The 18,890-nt window shown below is 50.1% G+C and overlaps 1 protein-coding gene across 1 annotated transcript in view; it reads left to right on the top strand.

Annotated features, from left to right (window-relative positions):
• The window catches only part of MYO10 (myosin X), a gene marked incomplete at both ends in the record, with an annotated part of 76,303 nt that extends 58,194 nt beyond the window's left edge, over nt 1-18,109 (top strand). The window contains 14 exons of the mRNA XM_084233156.1: nt 237-332; nt 3,994-4,087; nt 4,748-4,803; nt 6,555-6,697; nt 6,916-7,110; nt 8,080-8,237; nt 10,000-10,123; nt 10,680-10,977; nt 11,637-11,844; nt 12,984-13,120; nt 13,926-14,046; nt 14,440-14,892; nt 16,461-16,652; nt 18,008-18,109. Coding sequence (XP_084089282.1) covers nt 237-332; nt 3,994-4,087; nt 4,748-4,803; nt 6,555-6,697; nt 6,916-7,110; nt 8,080-8,237; nt 10,000-10,123; nt 10,680-10,977; nt 11,637-11,844; nt 12,984-13,120; nt 13,926-14,046; nt 14,440-14,892; nt 16,461-16,652; nt 18,008-18,109 — 2,377 coding nt within the window. The remainder of the gene's footprint in view (nt 1-236; nt 333-3,993; nt 4,088-4,747; nt 4,804-6,554; nt 6,698-6,915; nt 7,111-8,079; nt 8,238-9,999; nt 10,124-10,679; nt 10,978-11,636; nt 11,845-12,983; nt 13,121-13,925; nt 14,047-14,439; nt 14,893-16,460; nt 16,653-18,007) is intronic.
• Nucleotides 18,110-18,890: the final 781 nt, after the last annotated feature.

Below are 18,890 nucleotides of genomic sequence, written 5' to 3'. Positions count from 1 at the left end.
CCAGCTCCCGACTCCTCCTGGGAGCACAGTGGGGCCTGGCTCCCTCTGGAGGCCACAAGCATCTTCATCTTCTGTAAAAGCAAAAGCACAACCCCCAAGGCTGAAGTAGGCAGCCGAGTCCTCAGCTACAGGTTCCAGCTTAACTGCTAGTTTTGTGAATTTTGTAAATTGCTCTTCATATTTATTGCTAAGAAATCTGCACCTGGTTTGCATTTGGTTCTCTTGTTCCTTTGCAGGGAGATCGTAGATAACACCAGCAAAGAGAACGGGATTGACATCATCATGGCCGACAGGACCTTCCACCTCATCGCCGAGTCCCCAGAAGATGCCAGGTGAGCTCGGGCTGCCCCTTTGGGGGACAGCCCTGGGGTCAGGCTCTACACTGGCTCTGAAAAGATGTAATGGGTTTTCTATTTGGGCATTTCTCTGGGGCTGGTTGAGGAACTGAGTGTCCTAAGAGCCTCATGGGCTTTTCCCTGAGGACCTGCTGGGCCCATGTGTCCAAGCACAGAGTGCACCTCGGGGCTGCCAGCTTTCTGTGCCCCTGGGCAACCCTCTCATCATGCTTCAGGCTTCTGTTGTCCCCAGCAGCATGTATAACCCATGCCAGGCATGGCTGCTGGCCCCATGCTCTGGAAACTTCTGGCCTTTGAAATAGAACCGTTCACATTTGCTTGAGGGTTAAAAAGGCAGGCACTTTAATTTTTAAGATTTTTTTTTTAATTTATGCATATAAGAACTGGAGTATAGGCTAGAGATGCAGGGGGTGAGAAAACTCAGTGACAGAATGGGGAGCAGAACAGGTGAGTCTACTGAAATCCATTGCTGAGGGGAGCAGCGGGCGAGGCAGGAGAGGTCTGCTGTACCATGTGGGTAGCTCCCTGGCCGGGGATCGAACTCATGCTGCAGTGGCTGCAAATAGCTTCATAGTGCTGAGATTTTAACCCCTGCACCACTAGAAAAACCGAAGGCAGGCACTTTAACCAGTAGCTGTTTAAGTAATTGATAGTGCTGCAGCATTTGGAGGATTTTAGAGGTCTAGATACCGAAGAATTCGATAGGACAGGACAGGACAGGACAGCCTGTACTCAGAGAACGCAGACTATTCGCCCTTGAATAACACATGAACAGAGCTGCTCCGCACATGTGGGTTTTCTTATAAGTGGATGATTCAGTCTTATGGCACTGGTACAGTGGGCTGTGAGTATTTGAAGGGGTTCAGAAGTTATTGGCATATTTTTTACTTCATTTTGGGGGATGCCCTGAACCCCATTATTCACTGTATATTCCAGGCAATATTGTAACGTGCTTCATACCTGTTATCTCATTTAATTCCTCTGTCATTCCTTTAATTCTACCCAGGTAGAGCAGCAGTGTTATGATAACGATTTGCAGAGTGGGAGGCAGGGTGCGGAGAAAGGGCAGCGTGGTGAATACAGAGAAATGCAGCCTTAATTCTGTTGGTAGCATCATTAAGCTGCTTACGTTATCTGAGGAGCTTACATTTTCAGCTTGGAAAACAAGGGTGGCAGCACTGGTTGGGCAGGTTGTCTTAACTTTTCTGGACCTCATGTTGAAGTGCTGGGCAGATATGGGGAGCACAGGTGTTGACCCCACAGCATGCATTTTTGAAGCACGTGCTGGAGCCTGCCTGTCTGTTCCCGCTGCCTTGGCAACCGATAGGGTGACGTCGGAGGTGACTCATCGCGCTGAGCCCCACCAGGGAGCATCTTCTAATTTATGAGGGTGACATCCTTGGCCCTGTAGTCCTCACTTGTCAGCTCAGAAATTGTTGCTTCTTCTAGTGAGTTCTCAAGACCTCACTACTCTTTGCCCTTGGAATGTTTTTGAGTTGGGAGCAAGATTAAGGGAAAATAACTTCCCATGGGAACAAACTCAAACCCGCCTGGATCCATAAATTAGGAGGCAAACTGGATAAAGCAGCAGACCTGGGGAATCCTAACCCCATCATTCCGCCCGGAACCCACAGAGACCCCGTGTGGGTTTGTACGGCCCAGGAAATGCCCACAGCTTTGCAGCCGAGCTCAGGTGTGGCATTTGGCAGCTGTCCTGTCTGCTTTGCACCATAATGAACCTGCTACATTGAACAGTTGGTGTATTTTGGCCAAGTGCTTACCGTCCTGACCAGTGGGACACATTTTAAAGTTGACTTTTCAAATTTCATGTTGTCCTTGATTCTGGAGAAGCAGTTTGTCAGTTTCAGAATCTCACTTGTACAGATGGAAAGCCACCAACCACCCCCCCATTTCTTTTCCTTTGTGTGTGTGACCCCATGTAGCCCGCATCTTGAACATACGTGTTCTTTGGTGTGTGGTTTGTGGTACTTTTGAGCTTCATAAAGCTGTTACTGAAGTCTTGCCTTGGGATTAACCAGAACCTATGACAAACTTAGGATGTTTCCCTTGGCCTGCCTTGGTTTGCTTGCACAGTGAGATTTTTCAAGCTCTTAATTTTTGTCCTTGAGAGATCACAGGAAAGATTTGGTGCTTTGCTGTAAAGGACTTACGTGAATTATCATATATAAAGGTGTTCCTTTTACTTAAATATCACTTTGTACCAAGTACTTTCTCCTTGGCCTTAACTTAGTGGAAGTGTGTGTGCGCGTGTCACGTGCACCCCCTACAGGAGAAGGATGGCTTAGCACCATTTTGTCCTCGCTTAAGACCTGTTGGATGACTGGGTGGTTATATTCACGATTATTTCCCTTAAGATTATAGTGCATTTATAGCCACATCATGACTTTTGTTCTGCTTGACTCTTTTAGTCAAGCAGACTAGAGGCTGGAAGTGAGAAAACTCATTTGAAATGAAGATAGAAGAGTTTTCTGGCCAAAATAAATTTCTACTTCTACTTCAAGCAATTGTTTTCCACTTCTATCGTTTTGTTCATAGATTTTTTTTTTAAATAAACAATTTGTGCTTTATTTATTTATTTATTTTTATACAAGCACTGGGTACAGTCAGAAGCGCAGGAGGGTGAGAGAATTCGCCAGAGCCAGAGCGGGGAGCAGAGCAGGCAGAAGGACCGAAGTACACTGCTGAGGGGAGCAGCGGGCGGCAGGAGAGGTCTGCGCGCCATGCGGGACCCTCCTCTGGTGGCCGGGAAGCAGCCGGGGATCGAACCGGAGCCGCAGAGGCCGCGGGCAGCTTCGCAACCCAGCGCTCAACCGCTGCACCATCGGGGAGGCCCCATAGATTTTTTTTTTAAAAGTAGATTCCTATCTGGTAGCTGGAACCCCCATCCTGGGAAGGAGTAGGAAAATAGACATCAGTGTCATTCTGAGATTAAACTCTCACATTATTGGCTTTCTTACCTGGAAATTTATTTTCAAAAAAGGAAAGGGCACCTTAATGTGCTCAAGTTATAAATTAGTTAATACCTTTAATAAAGTTCTTGATATAAGTGACTTGGGTAGGACTAAGGATTTCATTATCTGCTGCCAATTCCAAGGAACTTTTTTTTTTTTAGGATTTATTTACTTATGAATCCAAGATCTGGGGTACAGGACAGAGGTGCAGGGGATGAGAGGGTTCACCAGAGACAGAGTAGGAAGCAGAAGAGGCAGATTGACTGAAAAACACTGCTGAGGGGAGCAGCGGGGAGACAGGAGAGGTCTGCTGCGCCATGTGGGTAGCTCCCTGGCCTGGGATTGAACTCATGCTGCAGTGGCTGCCGATAGCTTCATAGTGCTGAGACTCAACCCGTTGTGCCATCATCGTCATCACATGTCTGTAAAGGTCTGCGGGACCTAGAGGAAAGGACCTGCCAGTGCCCTGAATTGCTGGAGGATATTTAAAACATACTTTGGCTCTTTTTTCCTAACTTTTCCCCTGGTGCTATGAAGCTCATTCACTATGAGAAGTAGGCAAGTCAAAGCAAGTTGCAGACGTTATTTTCATAGACTGTGGGGCAGGCCCCGCTGCCGTGCAGACCCAGCGCCCAGCCACTGCTGACCGTCTCCTCCTCCCACAGCCAGTGGTTCAGCGTGCTCAGCCAGGTCCACGCGTCCACGGACCAGGAGATCCGGGAGATGCACGACGAGCAGGCAAACCCGCAGAACGCCGTGGTGAGTGAGCCTCAGTGGGGCCTGGGGGACGTCCTGGGAATTTCTGGCCTTTTAAGGAAAAGAGTAATTAAAGAGAAAAGCTGGACCGTTTTGGTTAAACATCATGCAGAAAAAAGTGGAATAAATTCTAGATTATAAATAGAAGTACTTTCCAATTCTCTGCCTCAAACCCCTAAAAGAACCCACCCATCCCCGCCCCCCCCCCCCCACAAAATCCCTGTTTTTATGAAATCAGGGAAACGCATCACACTTGTCTTCAAAGGACCTGGTGAATTCTCATTTGTAAACTCTGCCTATTACAGTCGTAAAATCATACTGTAGAAAAACTTCAAAGTTTCTTGGCAAATAAATGTAAAGCCTAATGACAAATCATGGTGTAGATTAGTTCATACTGCTGAAAGAAGTTTATAAACACTCTTCACTAAAGATACACGACCAGAAGGTTGATTTATAATTTTTTTAAGGAGTGACCTATAGATTCTGCCCCATCTGGGGTTTCTCTGTACTCAGATGACGAAGGACCGTTCTTAGGTAACCATTTTCCTGCAGTTCACACAAAAAGGAGTCCCCCTTGTTAATCTGAGAGCTGTGACCTGGGGAAACGCTGCAACTCACACCCTATTTGAATGGCTGTAAGTCTCATTTCATTCTCCTTTCCAGGGTACCTTGGATGTGGGGCTGATTGATTCCGTGTGCGCCTCTGACAGCCCCGACAGGTAAGCTCAGGTGTGAGCTTAGCAGAAGTGGTGGATTCTCCGCCTGCCTGCCCGGGCCCCTGTTCTCTGACTACGTTCCTCTTCACTGGGCTGTGAGCTGATTTGAGACTCTGTCTTCCCCCTCGTCGGTGCCCCCCAACCCCCATGTCAGCCCCAGCCATCCAGAGTCTGCCTCCTGGCTGCCCAGGTTTGCATCACCCAAAGTCTGTAGTTCTGGGGTTGACAGTGGAAACCTATAGACGATCATTGACATCACGCGGGCGTTGCCTGTACTCCATTTGGAGATGACAGACTCAGGGTTGGTATAGGAAGGAACTGGAACCCCAGCACGGGGTGGTGTACTTCCCCTTTCTGACCTTAATGATGAAATTTGAAAATGGTTTTCATGACAGTGTTTACAGAGACGATTCATAAATCAAGCCACAAGCAATTTATTTCCCTTGACCTTTGTACCTTTCTCTACCCTTAAATAGCATGTGTGGGGGTTTACTTTTTGAAGGAAAATCATCTTCGGAGAGGCTGTCCCATGTCTTTGCCGCCAGTGACCTTTGTCTAGTTTTCTTTGCTGTTTATGATTTCTGGTTTTGACCTGCAGTGGAATTTAAGAGAAGTTGCTGGAGGATCAAAATAAGAATCAGGGTTGGCTTCTGCCTTCATAAGTAACATAGCTCTAGAAATGCCTGGAAATGTATTCAAGTTGACAACAAAAATAGCATCTAGGGCACAGCATTCAGTCCTGGGGTCCGCATCGCCCCACCGGGGTCAGAGTCTCTTCTGAAGCCTGGCTGCTGGCTGTTAACATCACCCACACCTCCCCACACTGATTCTTGGGAATCTTTAAAGCTTGTCAGGACTCAAAGCCCGATCCTCCTTGTTCTTCTGCCCGGTCCCTGCCATGCCTAACGTTTTTCTCCTCCTAAGACCCCTCCCTCCAGCAGGCTGGGTCATGCCGGTCCTGCTCACAACTTCCTACCTCTGTCCAGGCTTTCCTCCCTCGCTCAGCTTTCTCTCTTGCCACCTGTAGAAAAACTTGGTCCTGATTTTGACGGGCACCTCTCTCGCCCTATCTGCTCCAGTCCTGTTCATCTTTTCCTTGAACCTTTATAGCACCAAACAAAAGTGCACATTCAAAAGCTGGCAAGCATGTATTTCTCGTCACACACGTAAGCATTAGAGGAATTAGTGTGAGTGGGGCCTGTGAGGGACGCAGGGCAAGAAAGAGGTGTGAGCAAAAGTAAATTTCCATTATTATCAATGCCAATACCCTCAATACCAGGCTTCTGAAGTGTATACGATGTTCCACATACACCCATCGACTCACCTTCCGTGACCAATGCCTCACACTTCACTACCCACCCACTGAAATATTATCCAAGGCAACAGCCAGAGGCAGAAAGAAATTTACTCTGGAGAGACATCCGCCCCTGCCCCCACAAAAAAAAAAAAAAAAACTCCTCTGCAGTCACCCTATGTAGCCTTCCTGGAACTGAGTTTCCATCTGGAAAATTTTGCCTGAAGAAATACTTTCCCTTCCAGGACCTTCAGAATGTGTTACTCCCAATTTGAAGGTTAGTGATGCATAAAGTAAATCCTGCAGGAATGAGCAAGGTTTGCCTGGTGAAATAAATAGCCCTGCCATTGTTAGCCTGGGAGCATCGGCCAGGAAAAGGGCAGCTAGTCTGGGTTGAGATGGGTGATGCTGACCGGGGACTCGGGGCCTCGGCCTCCTTCCTTCTCGCCCTGCTGCCCAGACCCAACTCGTTTGTGATCATCACCGCAAACCGCGTGCTACACTGCAACGCCGATACGCCTGAGGAGATGCACCACTGGATCACGCTGCTGCAGCGGTCCAAAGGCGACACCCGTGTGGAGGGCCAGGAGTTCATCGTGCGAGGTGATGCCCCCAGGCCCCCTTCATGTCCAGGGACCCCTGGCGCGTCGCCCTGTTGAGTGGCTTTTCGAGTAATTTTGATTCAAGGTTGTTAAAGAAGAGCTGATCGTGGCCATGTCTGGCCACTGGTAGACGTCTGACCCGTTTGAAAGCACTGTGCCAGTGGGGTGTCTGGGGTGGGCCTCGCCGCTTCCCATTTACGCTGTGTGTTTGCTCTGCAGGGTGGTTGCACAAAGAGGTGAAAAACAGCCCGAAAATGTCATCGCTGAAGCTGAAGAAGCGGTGGTTTGTGCTCACCCACAACTCCTTGGATTACTATAAGAGCTCAGAGAAGAACGCTCTGAAATTGGGGACCCTGGTCCTAAACAGCCTCTGCTCAGTCGTCCCTCCTGATGAGAAGATATTCAAAGAGACAGGTAACCAGGGCGGGCCAGCTGGGGCGCAAGCACGGGCATCGGGTCACCCTAGGAGAGGCCGGGGTTTGCTCAGAGCCACAAGTGAGGTTCCTGCTGGAGGCCTTGCTCTCTCCCAGGCCCTTAGCTTCTTGGTTTACCTCCAAGCCTGCCTGGGGTTCGCTGCTTGAACTCTCAGTCTTTAGATGATCTTGATTGATGGACTTGCAGAAAGATTCTTCTAAAGACAATTACGGGGAGCACAGACTTTCCTCCAGGAATCTTTGTTTTTCGTGTGCTTGTGTTCTCGACTTTTCCCCACCGATCCATGAGAGTCAGTAGCTGCTGAAACAGGATACCTCCTGATGGACAGTGAACGAGGCCCCACAGGTTACAAGCAGCCACAGGAGCTAGACCCTTTTGGTCTTCTAGAAATGTTTCTGGAGAGCTGATTTGGGGTTTCGTGGCTCATTGTGATTTTGAGCTTTTCTTTAAACATAATTACTCTGTGAAAAAGAAATGCTCATACATTTTTTAATATAATCATTCCATGCAAATGACAGCGGTGTACAAACACCTGCTTGCTTGGCACACATGTTTCAAGGGAGAATCTAAGGCGAGGAGAAGAAACAGGGAAGAGGCCAGCCAGGTCTGAGGACAGTTTTCCCTCTTGTTACAGTCTTGAAAGGGACCTTGGCTTATATTCTCCCTTTCAGAGCAAATGCTGCTTATTTATTTAGTCATGGTTTATGTTTGTTCTCCCCGCCTCTGTAAACTGCTCATGTCTTTTGGTGCAGAGATACCTAGTGCAGGGCACACATGGAGAAATTGAGCAATACTTGAATTACATAACTAATTAAAGGCGCTCAGGTGGAGAAGCTTAGGCTTCTAATGGCCCTGGATTTCTGGGCTCTGGTGCAAGACCAGTAGCTTGGCAGTGGCGTTAACAAGCTTGCATGTGTGTGTGTGTGTGTGTGTGCTGGGGTGTTGCAGGCTACTGGAACGTCACCGTGTACGGACGCAAGCACTGCTACCGGCTCTACACCAAGCTGCTCAATGAGGCCACCAGGTGGTCCAGCGCCATTCAAAACGTGACGGACACCAAAGCCCCGATTGACACCCCCACTCAGCAGCTGATTCAAGACATCAAGGTGAGCGGGAGCTCAGCCCCGCATGAGGTTCATTCGCTCAGACTCTCACCCTTGGAGCAAATAGATGCCAACATTAGTCAAGCTCAATTTTTATCGTCATCAGAACCAACTCTTGATTAATTTTGCGTTTATTTAGGAATCTAAATGAGAGATTTTAGGTGAAATTTTACACTAAAAATGCCCATGTCATCCTCGAGGAAAGGGTCAGATGTTTCTGCTGAGCAAGGCCGACTGTTGAGTTTACGGGCAGAGCAGGTGATGGTGTGGGGTTTGAAGATAGGGCCCCCCATCACAGGGATGTGGTGGGAGCTGACTTTCTAGACCGCACAAGGAGATCTCAGAGAGCCCAGCCTAGTCTGTTAAACATGGATAGCTTGTCACGGGCCTCGGAGACTAACACTGACTGTTAAGTTGTAACTCCCTGTTCGTGACGATTATTGCTCAGTGGTGTAAGCGCAGCAAGGGGGTGATGCAGGGCGGCCGTGAGCGAGGGTTACTGCTTGCGTTTTCCAGGAATGGAAAAAGACATGGAATATTCTGGTGATTTGCTCCCACCACCAGTCAGTTCCCCATGCAGACGCCAGTCAGGGGTTTGTTTTTACAACTGTTCCAAGTTAACCGTGTTGGAAGATTCCCCATACAAAGGGAAGAGCTGACTCTGAGACAGGAAATATGGCAGAGTGACAGTGAGGCAGGTGTTCGTGAATGGCACCTGCAGAAAGGCGCTATCTAGTCAGATCCAGGAGTGAACTCCCAGGGCACCAGGGCGGGGGCAGGTCTAGCACAGAAGCTTCTCATTTGCCACCCAGTGCAAGTGGCCTCTGGATTCCCAAGGAATTGTTTTCTGGGTACTTGGTGCTAAGTTCCAGTGAGCCCATTATTCTGCAAGACTGCAAAGCTTCTATGGAACTCAGGTGCAGGCCACTCACAGTTGCATTTCTGATCTACAAAAGCTGGGTTTTCTGATGCTTTCTTTCGAGACAAGAATGGCAAAAGCATATTTCAGTGGAACTCTCTTGAAAGCTATTCTAGTCTTAGAGAATCAATTAAATGAAATCAGACATCAAAAGAATAAGTAGAATTCTCCAAAGATAAAAAAAATGCTTCATGAATCGGACAAGTTGCCCTCATTAAGTCCACACAAAGTTTTTGAAATAACTCATTTTTTTCCTCTGGCTTCCAACAGGGTGCCACTGGGAAAGCTTCTTAATGGAAGTAAAGTTCCCAGGACCGTATGATTCGTCGCCTCCCCCCAACTTTTCTGTTTATCTAATGTTCTAAGAGTCACCTGGCTTTTTCATATCCCCATTTAACATTTTAGGAGCATAAACACAAGGTGAAATTCTGTGAGAGGAATTTAGGGGCTACGGGGGAGGCTGGCAGGTGGACGAACAGTCACTAATAACATGTTGAATGCAGAAGACCAAACTAGCAAAATGTCCTTTTCCAATAAATTAAAAAGGCAGCCTAATGTGGCTAAATGATGGATGGCGAAGTAGCAAGAGTAGTTTAAACAAATAGTCTGAAATGTCTAGAAACTCCGGGGGGCAACCGTTGAATCATATCGGGCAATGGATGCACTTACAGGGACGAGAATGAGCGATGTAAGAAAAGTCGTATTTGTGATTTGTCCCCGCCTGTAGCTCGTGGGTGTCTTTGTGCTTGAAATCAAGCCCACCCCATGCTTGGCGCTGATGTTGTCTCCCCTCGCTCTGCACCCTGAGCTCGCTTTTCTTTCTCTGATGGCTCCTTCCTTTTCCAGGAGAACTGCCTGAACTTGGATGTGGTGGAGCAGATTTACAAGCGGAACCCCATCCTCCGCCACACCCACCACCCGCTGCATTCCCCGCTGCTGCCCCTGCCCTACGGAGACATCAACCTCAACTGTACGTCCCGTCCCGCCGCGGCTGTTCCCCGTTAGCGCCTCAGCTCAGCTCCGTTACGTTCTGTTACGTTCACATGTTTTGACTCCGAGACACTTGGTGTCAGGACTGGGGGACAAAAGTAGATTTTCTACTAAGGCAGGGATTTCAGTTCTGGTTATAGCGATGGGAAGATTGTTGTGCTTTTTGTTGTTCCAAAAAGCTGTTGTTCAGAGTCAGAGCAGGGCAGCGCTCCCCGTGAGCTTCAAGTAGCCCGACTGCACCAGAGATGCCTCCCACACAGTCTCACTTTCCAAATACAAAACCTGTTTGACCACAGACAGGCTTTTAAGTGTCTTGTGCCATAAAACAGTTCGGTTCTGTGACAACACAGTGGAGCTCGCCCACCTGCCTGTTTTGACAGCTCCGTTCAGCTGACTCAGACGCAGGGGAGCCTGCGGGCGCTGTGCTGTGAAGGATTCCCATCCCCTGAGGCCACCTTTTCCTCCTCTGATCTGCGGTTCAGACTGTCCCTTCTCTGCACCCCTTGTGACGTCCATGTCTGCTTTGCTCTCCTTAGTGCTCAAAGACAAGGGCTACACAACCCTTCAGGATGAAGCCATCAAGATCTTCAACTCCCTCCAGCAGCTGGAGTCCACGTCGGACCCTGTGCCCATCATCCAGGGCATCCTCCAGACGGGGCATGACCTCCGACCTCTGCGAGATGAGCTGTACTGCCAGCTCATCAAACAGACCAACAAAGTGCCCCATCCGGGCAGCGCGGGAAACCTGTACAGCTGGCAGATCCTCACCTGTCTGAGCTGCACCTTCCTGCCCAGCCGGGGCATCCTCAAGTACCTCAAGTTCCACCTGAAGAGGTAGAGATGGCCTGGGCAGGGCGGTCCCCACATGCGGTGCCTGGAAGTGTGGTGCAGTTAAAGAGAAACCTTGCAGGGAAGCAGCCTGCCCCCCAGCAGCCAGCCAGCCAGCCTCAGACCAGCCTGGCGTGGTCCAGGGACGTACGCGTCTGACGTCCCCTGGGGGGGGCACAGAATGCAGGGGACCTTGGTTTTCCCTTCCAAGCCACTTGAGCTGTTTTAGAGACTATGTTACTTTGGGGGGATCGGCCTCCTAGATAAGGCCCTGGATGTATGTGATTACTATTGCCCTGTATAAGTCAAAGCGCAAAATGTGAACATTTGTTCTAGCACGAACAGCCAGAAAAGGCTTGATTCCATTTCTGATGAACTAAACACAATTTTCCTATGCCTGCGTGAGGCAGGACTCCTAAGGATAGCAGCAGAGCAGAGCCCAGCTGGTGGCAAAGCTGCCCTGGGCAGGCGGTGTCTCAAATAATTTTGTATTGAAATTAACCGTGTGTGGAATGAGCAGGACCTGGGCCTCCAGCCCCCGCAGAGGGCTGGTGTTTGCTCCCGTCCCCGCTGGAAGCCACTCACCGCGTGGGTTGAAGCAGCCTGCCCCCCAGCAGCTAGCCAGCCTCAGTCCAGCAATGAATAGGTCTCTGTTTGTCTCCTAGGATACGGGAACAGTTTCCAGGAACCGAGATGGAAAAATACGCCCTCTTCATCTACGAATCTCTTAAGAAAACCAAATGCCGAGAGTTTGTGCCTTCCCGAGATGAAATAGAAGCCTTGATCCACAGGCAGGAAATGACATCCACGGTGCATTGCCACGGCGGAGGCTCCTGCAAAATCACCATCAACTCCCACACCACGGCCGGGGAGGTGAGGGCGCAGCCGCTGCATCGCCGCTGATCGAATACTGGCGGCCAGGGAGCCTGGGCAAGAGGTGGGGCGGGGGTAGACGAGGGGTGTGCCGGGTCAGCTTCCCTGCCCAGTTGGGATTTGCATAGAGCATCCTTCCTTGCTCGCTTAGCAAGAAAGAAGCGCACTTGCCACAGCAAAGTGTGTTTAAAACAAATGAAAACACGACTCTAAGGGCATGTGTGTAGACGAGACATTCTCCAACTCATCTGAGTAGATAGTCCAGACCTGCCTGTTTCCTTGGCCAGCTGGGACAAAGGCACTGGTAGCTCTTCTGCAATAAGGTGTTTGTTTGCCACACGAAGGTACAGAATGTAGAGCACACACCTTTTCATCTTTTCTAAATTTAAATTTAATATTCTAAGCCAGTTGCCTGGAAGGAGGTGTGCAGTGAGACCCAGAAAAGCTTGTGTAGAAGAAACCTCCAAGAAGACACTCTGGTTTCATGGTTTATCAGTTGGAACCCCAGCCCCAGGCTGCTGGTCTCAGACTGCGCGTTCTTGATACCATGGGTTGGCAAGAAATTGGACCACAGCATCTGGGTCCAGCCTGAGAGATAAAAGTGTTTTCAAGAGGGCCTCCCCGGTGGCGCAGCGGTTGAGCGCTGGGTTGCAAAGCTGCCTGCGGTCTCTGCAGCGCCGGTTTGATCCCCGGCTGCTCCCCGGCCACCAGAGGAGGGTCCCACATGGCGCGCAGACCTCTCCTGCCGCCCGCTGCTCCCCTCAGCAGTGTCCTTCGGTCCTTCTGCCTGCTCTGCTCCCCGCTCTGGCTCTGGTGAATTCTCTCACCCTCCCGCGCTTCTGACTGTACCCAGTGCATGTATAAACAAAACAAACAAACAAATAAAGAAAGAAAGAAAAACATGCCTCTATAAAAAAAAAAAAAAAAAACTAAAAAAAAAAAAAGTGTTTTCAAGAGAGGGAGCGGAAAATAGCACTTTGCAAATACTGGGTGTTGACACCAGAGTTTTGGAGAGGCTGCTTGGAACCGAATTTTGGCCAGCGGGTGAAATCAGTTGCTAGAACTAAAGTAAAAAGCAGTTCTAGAACCACATGTGGGGAGCACGACTTTGGGAGCTGAAGCCTCACGATACCTTGCAGGTGGTGGAGAAGCTGATCCGGGGCCTGGCCATGGAGGACAGCAGGAACATGTTCGCCTTGTTTGAGCACAATGGACAAGTGGACAAGGCCATTGAGAGCCGGACCATTGTCGCCGATGTGCTAGCCAAGTTTGAAAAGTAAGTCCCTTCTCCCAGGAACACCAGCAGAAGAGATAAAAGAAATTGACAGTCAGAGTTGAAGGCTTGAACTTGTATCCGTTCTCAGCCTCAGGTGTCCTAGAGCTCATTATATTTTACCTGTGTTAAAACATTGACCCTTTAATCTCCTCCACATCCTGTTTTTCTTGATTCCCAGATAGAGCCACTGCTCCAGTATGAGTCGGCTCCTCTCTCCATCCTTCTTCTCCACCCCTCTTGTCTTCATTGTCTTGGAATAGCCTGGTTCTAGGGTTGCCCCTTAGTCATTAGCTTCGAAACTGGGCTGGTGCACACATAAACCAACTTACAAACGTCATACTGCATTTTCTAACTCTTAGACCTACAGTATTTGATCTCTGGCCCTCCTATCCCCTGCTCAGTGTGAATATAGTCTCCATAGTAGCCATGTCAGTTTTTAAACACATATTATTAGTTTTCCTGAGGATTGGGAAAGGGATTGGAGACATAGCCCTTGTTTGTGCATAGCTGGTGCGTATTCACCAGGACACTGGGGAAATACTTGCTTAATTGGCACAGTGTAATTGAAGGGAGCCCAGAATGAAAACCTGTTTGTCACCTCTGGTTAATTAAAATGATTGAGGAGCTCTGATAAGCCTCACTATTGCTCCCCTTCTCTCCCTCCATCCCGCATCTTACCCACCCCGTTTTCTGAGCATGGGCAGAATGTCTGTATCCTTACAATAAGCCACAGAAAGTCCCCACCCTGGAGTCCCGCAGGCCCATCTCTTGCCATGTGTCTGAGTCTCCTGACTTCTGTCCCTAGACTCGCTGCCACATCAGAGGGGGGTGACATGCCCTGGAAATTCTACTTCAAACTTTACTGCTTCCTGGACACAGACAATGTGCCTAAAGACAGTGTGGAATTTGCATTTATGTTTGAACAGGTAAGAGGAAATTTCATAAATAGACTTTTGTTGGCAGGCAGGGGTGAAACCATGAACAGCCCTCAAAAGTTCACTGCAATTCCTTGGCAGTTATGCGTGACTCCAGATCCTGCGTGGACAGAGCCACTGCTGTCTTTGTAGAACAAAGAACCCGTGTTATTTGAACTCCCATGCCAGGAACCAGTCTAGCTGAGGGGAGAGAAACAATGGAAATCATCTAACAGATGTGTTGGGTGGTACTTGTGGTCAGCAGCATTCAGAGGAGAGAGGGGGGCTTATGAGATACAGTTTTTAGGGAAGGTGATGTTTGAGGGCATTAGCCAGGGGAGGGAGGGCGGGGTATGCATGCAGGACTGCATGTCCAAACCTTAAACTGTTGACCGCCCCGTCCAGGCTCATGAAGCTGTTATCCACGGCCACTACCCTGCCCCGGAAGAGAACCTACAGGTCCTCGCTGCCCTGCGGCTCCAGTACCTGCTGGGGGATCACTCGTTGCACTCTGCCATCCCGCCCCTGGAAGAGGTTTACTCTCTGCAGAGACTCAAGGCCCGCATCACCCAGGCCACGAAGAGCTTCACCCCGGGTGAGCGGCTAGAGAAGAGAAGAACCAGCTTCCTGGAAGGGACGCTGCGGCGGAGCTTCCGGACGGGCTCCGTCATCCGGCAAAAGGCAGAGGAGGAGCAGATGGTGGACATGTGGATCAAGGAGGAGGTCTCCTCCGCCCGAGCCAGCATCATCGACAAGTGGAAGAAGTTTCAGGGAATGAGCCAGGAGCAGGCCATGGCCAAGTACATGGCCTTGATCAAGGAGTGGCCTGGCTATGGGTCGACGCTCTTCGATGTGGAGGTGAGAACTGGCTGCTGTGCCTTCTGGGCAGGTGGGCGGCTGCCACTTGGGCCGGGTGGGGTCTGAGGACATAAGTCAGTGCAGCTTGGGCCAAGTTCGAGTGGGGGGGGGATGGGCTGGAGCACTTGGTGCTTCGTCCTGCTTTTGTTCACCCCCAGATTTTGCTGTTACCACACTACCCACCCACCCCACGGACTATCATCCTTTCTATTTCATGCGCCCATGGTATTAGGAGAGACAAGCCAATGAGGTCTATGCCTCTAATGTCTGCTCTTTCTTAGGACGCACTAGAGCCAATTAAAAAGGGGCTGGTAAAAATCCACATGTAAAAATATCTGAAAATTTGTTAGAATTACATACACAAAATTAGAAACTTTGACTAGCTCGCATTTGACATTTTGGGTTTTTCCCACGACCGTCTGTTTGAAGTTCTGCTTCACGAATGAATTTAACCTTTGAGCCATTGACATCAATCTAGCACTGTTGTTTTTTTTTTTACTTAAGGAGATCTCTTCTTGAAAGGAAATCTCCATACATTCTACATCGAGGCTTAGCAGACACTTTAGCCTCAGGGACTAAGTGCCCCGGCCCCCTTTTTTGTACAGGAAGTTTTATTGGAACACGCCAGAGCTCATTCCTTTGCATATTTTCTCCAGTTGATTTCACAGTAAAATGGCAGCATTGATTAGTGATGACTGGCCGCGTGGCGCCCAGCCTCAGAGGTGTCCTCTCTTGGTGCCTCCGTAGAGGGCTGTGGTCACCCCTGGTCTAGGTGACCTTGCGTTCTTCCTGTGGTTGCAACAACCCAGCGTACAGTCCCAGTGCCTTTTAAAGGAGGACGTGTCGAAGTCTAGACACCGGTTACACCACCTCAGTCCTCTGGCTTTTCCCTGGATGCTGACTTCAGTTGGTTGGCTTGGTCAGTTGACTCAGTTTCATCTATTAATAAGTAAGGGCACTTGTCTATAACGTGCCTCCTCATCTTGGTGCGGCTGATCAGATCTCTCCTGTCTGTGCTCTAACCCATCCGCCTGGGGGTATCCTGCCGTCGGGGCTCTGCTACCCAGCGGGCGGAGTCCATGTTATCCAGAAAGTCACTGATGCCTCTTTCTAGAGGAGCCACAGCTGCTCAGCACTGTGATTTGGGGCATTTTTCTCTGTGATCCTAGATTAGTATTTGGAGATTAATCGTTTGGAAAAGAAGGAAAAGCTCTGGAGGCAGAAGGACAGAGAGAGGAGACCAGGCTTGGCCACTTGGTTTGTAGGGGCTCGCGGTCAAGGTTCCCAGCGACTGTGTCATGAACAAAATGACAACTCGAGTAGTGACATCAGAGGTGGAGCGCCAGCGATGGTCACCTCTACCCACTAGGTTTCTCCCATGCATGAGGTTGATCCATCAGTCACAAACAGTCAAGACAGACGCCTGACTGAGCCTGCAGTGCTCTCGGGTACACACATGTGAGTGTGCGCTCTGTCTGCAGAGTGCCAGCCCCCAGGCCTGGCTGGGATTTCCGTGCTCATGTGTGTCACTGCCCTGGCTCTGACTCCTTCCGACTCTTGCTCCACAGTGCAGGGAAGGTGGCTTCCCCCAGGACCTCTGGTTGGGCGTCAGCGCCGACGCTGTCTCGGTGTACAAGCGCGGGGAGGGCCGGCCGCTGGAGGTCTTCCAGTATGAACACATCCTGTCTTTTGGGGCGCCCCTGGCCAACACATACAAGATCGTCGTTGATGAGCGGGAGCTGCTCTTTGAAACCAGTGAGGTAAGAGTCAGACCCAGGAAATCCATTTGTTCATGACCTTGACATAATAGAAAAACGGCACCCTCCTTCCAGAAGCCTTTGAACAAGTCATTTCATCGGAATATTTCTCTTTGAGACATGAAAATACTGTATAGTGGTCCCTCCCCAGCTGCAGATCCCTTACAGGCCCACATCTGGAAATCCCAAATGTCTTCTGTAATCTCTGCAGAGAAATACGGTTCCCTTATATGTGGGAGCCTGCCCTGTGGAGGAAGGAAGGGAAACAGAAATGATGCAGATGCCCAAGAAAAATACATATTTTGGCATTTAAGCCTTGCACACATTAGTAGTCACTGCGGTGGAGAATCACAGCTGGAGTCTGGCTCAGCAGCCTCCCCAGTGTCGGGGGAGCGAGGGGCATGACCCTCCTGGGCGTGGCTAATTCTGGCTCACTCAACACACATGGCCTCTAAATATGTGCACTGTCTTCTCCAAAGCTTAAAATGTGGTGATGATGCGGGGAACCTATTGAGGGCTCCGCAAAGAAAGCTACTTGCAAGCAAAGGTGGGTGGCAAAGCATCTTCTTGCTGCCTGCTTGGCTGCTGCTGTCAAGTGAGAGAGAGAACGTGCTGGCAGGCATCCATCAGCCCAGGATGTGGTCCAGGCGGGAGACTAGAGTGCTTGGGAGGTGTGCAGGGAGATGGAAAGAGGTGGGGGTGGAGCTATCTTTGGGGGACCCAGGGGCCAGCCTGAGGGATCAGGTGGGCTCAGTGAGTCACACACCAGGACCCTGCTCCCGCTCTCTGACCCTGTGTGCCATGTGACAGTGATTCACAAACAGTGGGTGGGACTGGAAGGAGAGGGAACAGGGAAACACGGGCCTGGACAGGGATCCAGGCCAGTTGTGAGACCGATAGACTGAAGTGGGTGGCAATGGCAGGCTGTAGCTGGCCTGACGCCGAGTCCCGCCAGGCGGACATCTGGGCACCAGCTCCCCTGGCCCCCTAGAGCCTCTCTAATGTTTCCTTGGTTGCATCACGCGGAGCTGACTTAAGCCAGATGATCCCAGCTCGCCATTTACCATTATTTTTTGCGGGAATAGCAACCCCGCCCTAGGGAGACCCACAGACATGGTCATCCTCAGTGGCTTTTGAATGTGCAAAATCTGACCATTTCGCATCATGCAAAATGATGGGGTTTGCATAAAAGAACCACCAGGGGGTGCACTGTGTGCTGGGAAACATCAGGATTGACAATCGCCCTGGCTAGGAGAGGTAAAGGCAGGAAACACACAGCGTGCATGCTCACAGGGGACACAGGTGGTTAGCAGGCCTGTGGCCTGCGCGCTGCTGACGGTGCCCTCTGCTCCCTGCAGGTGGTGGACGTGGCCAAGCTCATGAAGGCCTACATCAGCATGATCGTGAAGAAGCGCTACAGCACGTCGCGCTCCGTCAGCAGCCAGGGCAGCTCCAGGTGAATGCAGCCAGCCAGTGCATCTGCGAGGCTGTGCTGTCTGCGCCACGTCCTCTGGGCACAGCGCCTGAGCCGCAGTGCCCTGGCGTTCTGGAAGCCCCTCCGGGTGGGCTGTATCTCAGAGGTCTTTCTGCGCCGTCCACTTCAGTGATCCTATATTAAGCTGTCGCCTGAACAGTCTGCCCGATTTCCAAAGCTTTATTACTCTTATGTGACACATGCCTTAAAAAGAGTCAGCACAACCCACATTGCCACCAAGATGTGCCTTAGCTTGTGGAACCAACACTAATCGACCTTGACTGTGCTACTGAAGGGAGCTGCTTCCGCGCCCCTGTTGGGGGGAGACTTAAAGCCCAGGACATTATCCATGTTATCCATCCATGACATCGATTATGCACTAGCCTCCCAGCCCGATTCCCAGCCCCCGGGAAGGTGAGGGAGTGGGGACTGGACAGGACAGTCTTTTAGTTGGAGTGCTGCTGGCAGCCTTCCTCGTCTGCGTATTAACTTCTTTTCTTCATTGCATCTTTTAAGCCTCTGAGCTTGCCTGTGCATGCCAGTGTTCGCAAACTCGTCCCTTTAATCATAGTTTCATGAGCATTAAAAGCAAAGGGAAAAGGATGTGCAATGGTGTAAACAGTCTGTCTGTATATTTTAATAGTTCAGAGTTGTTCTAGTCCTCGGGGTGACTTTAGAAGGTGGTTTTATTAACAACCCCAGAATCCTGGATTTTCCTGTCTGTGCTGTATTTCAAAAACCACATTTGACTCAGTTTTGTTTTACAT

Source organism: Talpa europaea, assembly GCF_964194135.1.
Source record: "Talpa europaea genome assembly, chromosome: 5".
Classification (NCBI taxonomy): domain Eukaryota; kingdom Metazoa; phylum Chordata; class Mammalia; order Eulipotyphla; family Talpidae; genus Talpa; species Talpa europaea.
The sequence above is the reverse complement of the archived record's forward strand: the minus strand, read 5'-3'. Positions and strand labels throughout refer to the sequence as shown.